Genomic DNA, 12,094 nt, shown 5'->3' with positions numbered 1-12,094 from the left:
ACCTCAAAATATTGTTTGGTGCCGTTAGCCTGGCCGAAATTACACAACTTAACGGTTAATTTAATTGTACGTCTGTTTGACATAAAACAAAATTTTAACAAGAAACCCGAAACAAGGTTGCGCGCAATTTTTTAATGCATTTCAAAAGTTAAGGAACCAAAGTTGAAGTATTTTATAAAAAATCACGAGAAAACAAACTGTCAGGCAATTCGTCAGTCTGTCAGCCTTTTGACAGCTTAAATTGTTTTGGGTTTTTTCTTCAGTTCTTTGTTTATTCTGTTTTGTGACGGTCGAATAATTTTGAATTTTCATTCTTTGTTTCGCATTTCAGTGCAATTTTTCAGTTGCATGCGGAAATAATCACAGCAGCTGGGCTGCTGCCCGTGGCTTTATTAACATGTTGAGCAGAGCATATTATGAATACAATTATGAAATTAGTGCGCAGTTGTGGAAGAGTAGCTGCTTAATTTGTGAAAGTAGGAGCACACGTAGCACTGTCTGCATATATGTAGTAAAATTTATAAAAGTTATAGAGAGTGTGCAAAATGATATTTATGAAAAATATATTAAACAGAAAATGAGTAAAATATAAATTATAAAATATAATATAAATATATTTATATATAAAATATAAAATAAATTTAAATATCATATATCAAATTTCATTCCAAATTGATCAAATATATTGCATTCAAACCCATTAATATAATGTCCACATGTTCTGTCATCAATAACAAACAATAACAACAAAATTTGCAGACTGATTGAATGGGCACACAGAAAAACGAACAACAAAAGCTCTCTCACACTTGGCTGTCATTTGAGTCTTTGTTCGACTTTGCTGCTAATCAAAATCGCAAATATTTGCCATAAAATGAAGTCAAGTGTTAAGAAGTAACGGTGAATGTGATGAAATATTAAGATAAATTGCCAACAAATTTGTAGACGATGATTTTCATGAGGAAAAACTTTCGCGTCGTAACGCACTTTTACCCGAGAGGTAAATTACACAAGAGACGTCTCAAATTTCATGATACATTACGCATACGCAACGGCTTGGTGAAATTACGCATACGACACGAGTGTTAAGTGTATGGGAAATAGACACCACATACAGATACACACACACTCAGTGCTGGTGGGCCTTGCAGGAAATCATAAAATATAATTTTCATTAGACGGAAGATATAATGCTGTCTATATACATTTAAATATATCTGTTACTTTTGTCACAACAGCAACGCGGATAAATATTAATACAACATTTACCAGTTTTCGCCGCACTTGTGGGCAGAGTGTGAATGTCTGAAAGTTGAAAACTTTGTCTCAACTCCAATTATGTAATTTTGTCTGCAGTTTGGCTAAACAAAAAGCGAGCAGAAAAAAAAACGAATTCATATATATGGAAATGCAGAGAACTGCATGCAAACCAGTTGGCATTCATTTTACAGTCAGCTAACAGCACATTACATTAAAAAAGTCATAAATTTGTGTCGCTTAATTAAATTGCAATCGACTCATTTAACTAATTAATCAATGCAAATTACATGTGGAACGCCCACAGGCGCAGCAAGTGCGGGTGCTCAACAGGTCGAGTCATGTCATCTACATTATAATTAAAAGATTTGCGCATTTATCTAGCCTGTAGTCCCTTTACCCCCACCCCATGCGGAAGTCGACTTGAATCGACACATTTGCGTGTGTCTAATAACAGACGCTAAACGAAAACATTGCGGTATGCTTCGACCACAAAATAGTTGAACTGAATGTAAAAAAACAGAGCTACAACCAAATATATTAAAAATGAATTTATTTTCGAATAGAAAACAAGCAAGAGTTTTGCAGTGGGGCTTAGCAAGCTGCATGATGCTCGTTCAAGGTTAAAAAGAGCTGAATTATATTCAATAATTTCGGATAAAGATATATAGATATCATATTGAGCTGAATTATATGATGTCTTTGTGGTAATACTCGATTCCTTATGATGTCAATTGGCATATCCCAAAAAATCATATAACTTCATGAAACAAGCATAAACATGAGTATATATATTTCAAATTTCAAGTCTACAACTTCCATTTAAACAGCTGCACGGTCTCAGAAGTCATTCATTATTCAAAACCAATATACTCTATTCAATACAAAAATAAAAGTCGCAAACAAAACATCTTAGCAAAAGCAACAAACACAACGGAGGCACAGCCTCTCGTATCGAGTTAGATTTATAATATGGATAAAATGACGCAGACGGAAGCACAAAGCACACACAAATTGCCAACAAGCTTGTGGTTTATATATATAGAAAGCACATACAGATATATAGTCTGACGCTAGATATATATATATTTATATATATATATATATATATCATTTTTAATGCGGGGCGTTGGTTACCTTTTTGTGTGCGGCACTTTAATCAAAAAGTATTTATAATTGAATTGTTGCAATAGTTGTGCTGAAAGCTTGAGCCAAACATCACATAGATTTTAGATATTGAAAATTGAGACATGTGCCAGTATATTGTTGAAATAAATGTATATAAATCGGCCAATGTTTGAAGTCAAAGATTAATGCTGAAAGCAGAACAGATAAGCGGCAAAGTAAAAAGTGGCTTGAGCAAGGAAGTGAATAATTCTTTGCTGAAAGATTTTATTCAAATGATATAAGCAGATTTTTAAAAAATCTTAATTGCGAAATTTTGAAGAAAAAATTATCTATTGCACATTAGAAACGAAGTGTTTTAAAGAAAAAAACATTTATATAAAAAATAAAAAAAAAGCAGATTGTAAGAATGGGTTTTAGCGAGTCAAGGAGAGTAGACAAATGAATTAAAAGTTAACTCCACATATTTACATGCCTAAAGAGAATATCTAGAAAATAGATAGACAAAGCTAGTTGCCTTGCCTGCTTGTAACTTTATACACTATTATATCAGAATTGCCATTACTCAATAACTTCAATAAGAATCAGAAGCCTATAGAGAAACAAGTCAAACATTTCACAAATGCAATTAAAATATTCGAACTATCAAATGCACAAATCTTGAGCAAATATTGATATATGGTTATGTATCCAGTTGTGATTGCTGTCGCCTTGCATGTTGCCACATGTTTATTTTTTTTCTCTTTTCACACTTGCGATCAAGTTTGTTGCCTAAGTCGTTAGTATTTATGGTAGCTGTCAAACTGACGTATGGTCCGACACGCGCGTGCTTCTGTTTCAACATTCGAATAAGAACACACGAATGTGCGCGCCAATTATGCAAATCTTTGAGTCCAACAAGTGAACTGCAAACAAAACGAGATTTGCATATCGGTCAATTGTTGCACGACTTCTTTGCTTTTTTTGTGGAGCATGCGCTTAAAATAGCAAAAAAAAATGTATAAATTGGTACGAAATCAGATTCTTTTATAGACAATTTTTTTACTTTTGCTACTTTTTAATTATTTTTGTTAAACATTTTTTTACGCACTTTCAATGCCAGCGTCAGACGCCTGCGTATAAAAGTAAAAATGGCCAAGAGCCAGCCCACGCTGTAATGCTATTTTTAAACAAACAAATAAAGCAATCACTATAAATATATATATGTACATGCAACTTTTTTATGTTTTCATTTGTCAAATGTTAAAAAAACCCCAAAAATACGGATTAACCTACATAAATAACAATATTTTGAGTCAAAATTTTCAATTGAATCACAAGTACTCAACGCATTTGGTATGCAAATGCAAATATCAATAATATACATATTTATAAATATATATTTATATACACATATATATAAAAAAGTCTCTCACCCAAAGCAACTTTCATAAAAAATTAATTTTTTTTATTGTTTTGCGGTCTCTAGCAAACTGTAAAAATAATAATGTAAATATGTAAGTATAACAAAGAGAAAGAAATTCATCGCAATATTATTATGATTATTTTTCGCACTGACCTTCGCAATAGCTGCGGCACATGTTCATAAAAGGTCCGCTAGCTATGTTTACCAACTAGACTTGAACGTCTCACGTTTGCCAGTGGTTCCCAGCTGGCAATGTGGTTTTGTGGTCGCATAGCCCAGAACTAACAGCCACATAACTGGGAAGTTTTTTATGGGTTACACGAGTCGCTCTCTCTCCCTCTCTCACCTCTATCTCCGCCTGGTGTGGTTTAGTCAGAAGTTATTTGTTCTACGTATACTGCAAAATATGATATATGACATATACGGAAGAATAGTAAGTAAATTAGTATATATATCAAAATATAAGTTTGTAAAACAATTTTATAAGCCAATGAAAAGACAAAACAAATACTGAAAAAAATGAACTTCATCACAAATATATATATTAGAAAAAAATATTATTATCAATAAATATATTTAAATATATAAAATAAAAAATATTTATTACAATCAAATTTAAAATATATATGTATATACATAGACAGAAAATAAGAGGGAGCAATATACAAAAAATTGCATGAAATAATTTAATATACGGTCATCAAGCTCAAGCAGATATTTTGCCAAAATTGATTTTTCGAAAATTTGTATCTTCGGCTTATTCTTCCATGAAAAACTACTGCATTTATTGAACAAAGAGGGAATCTTAAAGATTTTGATCAGTTTGCAAATAAAACGTATTAGACATTCTAAGAAAATAAATCGCAAACAGCACTTCAATACGACACATTTATAAATTTATTTTAATGCTTGAATTAAAGTCTCGTTAACTTTTCTCAGTATATACAACCTTCCCTGGCTATTTTTAGATCAAATTTCTTTCACTATATTCGAGTTGAATAGTTCAAGCAAAGATTGCAGATAAAAGTACTGAGTGAAAAAGTTATGAGTTTAACAAAATATACATATTTTAGAATGTGGCCCCATACACACACAGTCACTCACAGACACTTACCCACATCACATTCGTTTCAGCCGGCCCCTATCATTTAGCTAAATAGTCTGGGCATCCAGGTGACAGGCAACCAAATTAATACACGTTCGGCTAACTAATGCATACAATTCGTTTAAATAATGTTTGAGCTGGCTGTAACCTTTTCTCGCGCTGACAAGTTCAGCGGCGATAAGGTTGAGAAATGAATATCCAGCGATTAGCTGGGCATCAGACAACGGGAAATAAATAAATTGGCAACGCAGTGGTGCACAGCAGCATGCGGCGTATGCGATCTAATTATACATAATTGCGCATAATTAAAATTTAATTAACACAATCAAGAGCTGCTCGCACTCGGCTCACAACATAAAACCGGCAAAACGTGTCCACTCCGCGAATGTGAATGTGAATGTCTTTTGGCCAAGTTGCGTGCGCCAACGAAGTAGTGCAATGCGAAATAAAAAACATTTCCAAGCATTTTCTTAGCGAACAACTTTTATTTCTCGGCTTTAGGTGTTAAAGTAAGAGACTAGAGCACAACGCATTTGGCCAAAAACCGAAACGAGTGCAAGTTCAGCGGCGAAAACGAGTTTCACATTTTATTTTATTTCCAATTTATTTTATTTCTATTCCCATTTTATTTGTGTTGGCCAACTCGCGTCATATATGAGGAAGTTAATGCCTGAGCACCGATTCAGTCGCTCCACACGCAAAGATCAGCGAGATGAAAACCAAAAGAAAAACTAAATAACAGTTACTATTTAGCGGACCGGCATTGGCATCGGCATCGGCATCGGCATCGGCATCGTCGTCTTTGCCTCTCCCATAAAATATGCAGTAAAATTGCTTTTCTTTAAACTTGACCAGCGGAAAATCGGGAAGGGGAGCGAGGGGCGCGCAACTGGTGTTCAAAGTGGGTCTGGGAGTGCAGCGCCTAGTCGGTTTCTGTGCTAAATTCGGTTTATTATTTAGTCAAACTGGCGTTTCAGTGTTAATGCCACCTGAACACTTGTTTTCACAGTGCCAGCGCACAGTGGGATGAAGCATGAGTAACTCGACATCAAATAAATAAGTACACAGCTGTAGCTAAGATTAAAAAAAAAGAATAATTATACATATATTCCTAAATAGAGAAAATAATTTTAATAACAAAAAATAACTATTGTGTAAATAAAGATATAAGTTTCAAATTATCATCAAATATACAAAATACTTCTTCAAGCCATTTAACAACAAAAAAAATTAAGAAGTAAAAAATAAAATTATAACAAAAGAAATGAAAATAAAAAAAGAATCTACCAAAATAAAATACAGCCTAAAAATTATTTTCAAAAATTTTAAAGAAATTCAATTTTATTATATTTTTTATTTTATAGGAAAAGTTAAAAAAAAACTTCATTTAAAGGGAATACCCAAAATTATATTTCTATATTATATTATTTTTATATATTTTGTATTGTATTATATTTCCCCATTCACATTAAATTTGTTCAACAATTTTACAATACATTTAATCACTAGTTAAATCACTGTTATTGTATGTGCACACCCATGAGGCCTGACGATGTCGTTGACCACATTAAAAAAATGAAATTCTTGCGCAAGTCTGACAATAATAAATGGATTTGTGCTGTCATTGCGACATGTGTTGGTATTTTGGACAGGCGATGCTTCGGCTGACTGTCCAACAAACAAAAACCAATTCAATTAAGTACCTTAAATAAACACAGGCAGATAGAGGGAGGCAGACATATACAGATAGGGAAAGAGAGAAGGAGATAAGTACAAGTAGTTTATAAGCGGAAATAGACTGTGACATCCGCCGAGTGCTGACAGCTTCAACTGACAGTCATGCTTGAGATCAACGTGCGCCTCTGGATCTAACACATCCGCTGGACGCTGGCCGCAAATTTAATTAGAAATCTGCACGGCTCTCGACTTGAGGCGTTTGTTAGTTCAAGGCACTCGGTTTCCGGCACAGCATAACAGAAATCAGAAAGAAAAAATAATATACATTTTCACACTATGCAATATAATTAACTAACGAAAATTTCTTTCTACTCTGCTCTTGTCATTTCAGAAAATACACACACACACAGCAGCAGCAACTCAAACTAAAAATAATAAAAAATAAAAGCAAACAGTCAGCAAAGCGTGCAAAAAAGAAAAGGAAAAGCAAAGAAAATTATCATAGTTAGCATGGAAGCTGAGGGGGCTGCGGCTGGGGGCGGGGCGCACAGTAGCTTCTAGGCTAGAACGTCGAGAAAATGATTATGACGATAATAAATTAAAGTTGCCATTAATTTAGTAACGAAAACGGCTGTAGCAGGCAGCTAGAGCCAGACGGTAGCATAATAACAATAAATAATAATTTGAAATAGGTAAAAGCGAATAGACAGAGGGGCCTCAACTGGAGCTGGAGAACTGGAGCCAGTGCAGCAGAGGCAGCAGCAGCAACAGCAGCTAGAGCTGCCCTCCAACCACAAAGCATACCATAAACAACTCTCAGCCAAGAGCAGCTCGAGCGCGTCGAGTGTGCAAATTAAAAGCGCACAGTAGCACGAAAGGAGCAGAAACAGCAACAACAACCACAGACGACAAACAACAACAACATGGAAGTGGCAACAACAAACAATCACAGTCAGAGCCATCATCATCATCATCATCATCATAATCATCTAAGTGGTGGTGCTGTCGGCAGTGGCAACAGCGTCAGCAGCGTCGGCGGTTCCCGTTCACCATTTCAGCGCGAGGTGCGTGAATGGCAACGCATCGATCCGGACACTGGCGCGCTGTTCAGCGGACGCTTGGAGGCAGATCGCTGGATAAATGGACCACTGAACAGCTATGGCAAGGTAAGAGCATAAAACTACCAAACTCAACCAAAAAGAAAAACGAAAATACACAAAAATAAAATGCCATTGCTTTCATTAAGTTTGGTCAAAGAACCAGAAGTCTTCGGCTGAGTTCTATAAAAAAACCTTTACAGAATGTCAATCAATGTGTCGGATTTATTAAATTAAATCTTTAAATAAGTCTTCAATTATTTTTCTAGCAGCTGTAGAAATTTATTTTCATATCTAATGAAGGTGACAAAGCTCAACTTTTCAGTTGACTTTTTTATAATTAAAAAAAGGCATCATTTGATAATTGGAGGAAGATACTTTTGAAATAAGTTTTTTTTACGCTTTTAAAAAAAATATCTTTAAATATATAAAATGTTAATTTTATATTATATATTTCATATATAAAAATCTTTTAAGTTTTTAAATCCTTGGCCATAGAAGGCAGATTTGGACATATACTATATTTTAAAAATTGTATTTTATGTTATAGAACATAAAAATTAAAATGAAAAGGTTAATATGGTTTTTCTCGAAGTATAGAAAATTATACTTAAAAAAATATATTTATTTTTATATATATTTATTTTTCTTTTAAACAAATTTTAATAATATAAGCTATACTTTTACCATATTGGATTACCGTTCAAATCAGTAAAAATATTCAATTTTCGTTCTCCAATTATTACACAATTTTCTCGCAGTGCATAGTGCGTTACTCGAGCGCTGATTGATGCCTAGTTGAAGGCTTAATTCCTGTAACTTTTGTTTACAGTCCGCGCTGTTGGCTTTTAGTTAAGAATGGGCAAAGAGGCATTTAAACGAAATTGAAAGGCACGCTTCAGGCTGTAGCACTATAAATGTAGAGGCGTCTACTAATTTAGTGCACTCCGCAGCGGGCTGGCCTATCTGAGTGATTGAGCTTGATTGCACAGTTTTGGCTTGGCTGCCCCTTTCGATTTTAATCAGTTAATAGATTATTTAGCTATCAAAGCGGATGATGCTGGGCCAGCCTCCAATAAAACCCATGAAAGAGTTAAGTGTACTAAATAGTTTTGTATGATTTCAAGTAAGTAAAGTAAGTAATGTTGAATATTAAATCGAAAAATTTAGAGAGAGATGTAGTTTATAAATTTTAATTATATATATTTGTAAAGAATTTCAATTATTATTTAAAAGAATTTAAACGCTCGAACTGTTCACAGAATCAGAAAGTAGTTGGACAACTTGGCTAACAACTCGCTTAAGTTGATTACAATTAAGATTTTACAGTTTTAAGCTTTATGGCAATTATCTAAGCCGAAAGATTCTATTGATGCCACTGGGCATGCGGCTCAAACCGTTAGCTACGCATAGCTAACTTGGACTTAGATATTTTGTATTCGGATGGCTGGAAGCTTTTGTGTGTCAGTCTAACTGCATCAGCTTTGACCATCTTCACTCGGCCACAATTAAACGGTCGCACGCACAAGCTGCACGCCAGATACACACGCTGTGCCACTTATTAATCGATTTGCCAGATACAACTTTTCCACAAAAAAAAAAACGAAAATTAAAAATTCTTTCGCATCAAGTCCAAGTCTGTTCAAGTATTTATTAAGTTTTTGTTTTGATTTGCTTGCTTGCCTTCCACACACACACACACGAACAAACACCTCTCTCAAGAGCTCTAGTAATTAATGCGCGCTCTTCAAATTTCACTTGTCTTTTATACATTTTGTTCGATTGCTCTAGAATTTGTCGGTTAATTATAATGGCAAACGCAGCCATAATAACAAAATTATGCTTGCTCATTGAGTACTGAAGTGTAGAGCCAGGTGCCATCGGTCGTGCGTGTGGTCAAGTCAAGTTTCTGGCTCAACAACTAGAACTAGTCTTACTATGATATATCCTATAAAACTCTGCAAGCTCTTCCCTCTCTCTCTCTCTCTCTACCTCTCTCACTCTCTCTTTAGCTATCTTTGAAGTCATGCCAATGCAATGACATCATCTTGTAGCTTACAAATGTGAACAACCTGAGTCAGTTCTTTTTTTCAGATCAGCTCAATAGGAGTTCTGATAACAATTAACAAATATAGGAAACTTTTTAAATTGCTTTTTAATCAGCTTCAAGTTGTTTTAATTGAATTTCTTTGCTCCACTTACAAATCTTAAGCTGCAAGCTCTCAACAATTTAGAGACGTGTTAAAGAATTATAAGTCTTGATTCATGTTTAAATATACAAATTATATAAACAATTTTATCATTTAAGTAACGTTTATTTTCCATCTATCAAGACCCTTCGGCGTCTCTCTTCTACTGATCCTTTGGCCGAATCATCACTTGAGCAAATTTAAGCAAATTCCTTTGCCATTTATACCAATAGAAGCCGCTGTTATAAGGTCCATTTAAATTGCTATAAATTCAAAGAAAGAATATTAAATTATGTTTCAAGTAGAAATTCCACGTTCTCACTTACCACTGATAACAATTGTTGAACCACCAGCCGGAGCTATTTTCATCAGCGCAATTTCTATTGCTATTATCATTATCCAGATCATGCGTGGAGAACTGCATGTTCAGATGAGCAGCCATGGCATCGCCGGCATCTCCTGAATAGGTGCCCAACGACTTGATTCTAAACGAATCATTGTCATCGGCAATCAGAAAATGATCGTAGCGTGCAAATCGGGTTTCGTTATTCGAATTCCGCAAATATATATATAATTCGTGGGGTTGCGAATTGGTTATTTGATTCAGTTTATCGAGTCCAATGAAGAATTCGCCACGCAAATCACCAAAGCCCTGCTGATACTCCCTCCAATTGCGATTGAAGTCAACTTTGCCATCAATGCGACGCAAAATGACGGTCCAACCAGGATCAACTAAGCTCGAGTCGCAGGACACTTGAAAGGGTGCCGCGCCAGGAAGTTTGAGCTCATGCAACTCCGTGGATTTGCATAGACAGCTGCTGGTTTGGCACTTATTGCTCGATTGCCTCAATTCACTCAGTTTCTTCTCTAGTTCCTCAATTCTCTCCTGTTCGCTGATCGTTTTGATTCTAAGCATAGCTATTAGCTCATCTTTGTTCTCCAGCTCGGATTGCAAGCTGGCTACTTGACGTTCCAGACTGGGATAGGTTTTCTGAAATAACTGTATTTAGGTGGGCGTGTTAAAAAGTTATTTATCAAAACCTACCGGCAATCTTTCACAATTGACCACATACAGAGCCGATAGCAGCAAAAAACTCAATGCAATTAAATTTTTAAACATTTTCTTGTTGTGTTTAGTCTCCGAACCGCTTGTCAAATGAAACGAATTGAAACTAATTTAGAATATAGACTAAACGTTCTATATAAACGCATGCATTGAGTCCATTTGGATTCAATTGTATAAATTAACGTTCAGTTTGTATTGTTTACAGAGAGTACATATTATTTATAAGCCTTGACTTCAACCATTTACATAAGACCTTGTGCTGAACTATGTTTAGCTAATATATATAATATATACATATGTGATGCATATTCTAATGCTAGCTGGAATTAAAAGAATTTAAGTTCTGACATATTTCAGTTGAATTAACGAACAACTTAATTTATATGGAAATATTTATATTTATTTGTATTGCTATGCTTCAATTTCTTACCATGCACGCAGCAAAATTTCTATTACCTATTTTTAAATTCCTATCTGCCTTCATGAAAATGTATGTTACGACCAAAATGTCTCATCGTCTTATAGCAGGCCTTTTTATTTTAGATATATTGAAAGAGAATATAAAGATTTAAAAAAAACTAAAATCAACAACATATATTACTTGCATTAATAAAAAACAAACTTTATTTTCAATTAAAAATAAAATTAATACAAGATTTTCAAATAATACAAATTATAATAATATAATAATAACTAAAATATATGAACTTAAAACTATATAATATTTATATATAAAGTTAAGTTAAATAAAGTTAAAGTTTTAACAAAATATAAAAATAACAGCTGCACGCAAAATTAATTTAATATATGAAGGAATCCCCTTTGAAAGGCGCAGAAAAGATATTCAAAAATAAATAAATAAATATTTTTTAGAAAAACAACTAATTTGAGATATATTTTGAACAAAACTCAAATAAATACAAAATTTTTTATATAATATATGCTATTAAAATATATATTAAATTTGATAAACGAACTCAGTTCTTTCTGCGCTTAAGCTCAGCTAATTTTAATATTTATTACAACATTTTTAAAAAGCCATAAACATTTTCATTTGACGAAAATTATTTTTTTTAAATATAAAAGGCTTTTGGCAATTCGCAGTTTATATGCCCTTTACATTACAACATATGGCTGCAGGGTATACAAAAACTTGTTGTCTTTTGCTCAACT

General features: G+C 33.8%; 2 protein-coding genes across 7 annotated transcripts in view; one reads left to right on the top strand and one right to left on the bottom strand.

The window, feature by feature from the left end:
• LOC111600450 (pneumococcal serine-rich repeat protein) overlaps positions 1 to 12,094 on the top strand; it is a 52,272-nt gene that overhangs the window by 19,901 nt on the left and 20,277 nt on the right. For all 6 annotated transcript variants that reach the window (XM_023316549.2, XM_023316553.2, XM_023316548.2 and 3 more), the window contains exon 2: positions 7,262 to 7,735. In XM_023316549.2, coding sequence (XP_023172317.2) covers positions 7,493 to 7,735 — 243 coding nt within the window. In that variant the 5' untranslated portion in view covers positions 7,262 to 7,492. The remainder of the gene's footprint in view (positions 1 to 7,261; positions 7,736 to 12,094) is intronic.
• LOC111600451 (fibrinogen-like protein 1) lies at positions 9,824 to 11,016 on the bottom strand. Its single transcript, XM_023316554.2, has 3 exons — positions 10,901 to 11,016; positions 10,182 to 10,846; positions 9,824 to 10,118 (listed from the first exon to the last, which is right to left on the bottom strand). The coding sequence occupies exons 1-3, from the start codon at positions 10,973 to 10,975 to the stop codon at positions 10,019 to 10,021; spliced, it is 840 nt and encodes a 279-aa protein (XP_023172322.2). The 5' UTR covers positions 10,976 to 11,016; the 3' UTR covers positions 9,824 to 10,018.

The sequence above is a fragment of the Drosophila hydei genome, unplaced genomic scaffold (genome assembly GCF_003285905.1).
Source record: "Drosophila hydei strain 15085-1641.00,03,60 unplaced genomic scaffold, DhydRS2 tig00008124-arrow-arrow-pilon, whole genome shotgun sequence".
In the NCBI taxonomy this organism is placed as follows: domain Eukaryota; kingdom Metazoa; phylum Arthropoda; class Insecta; order Diptera; family Drosophilidae; genus Drosophila; species Drosophila hydei.
The sequence above is the reverse complement of the archived record's forward strand: the minus strand, read 5'-3'. Positions and strand labels throughout refer to the sequence as shown.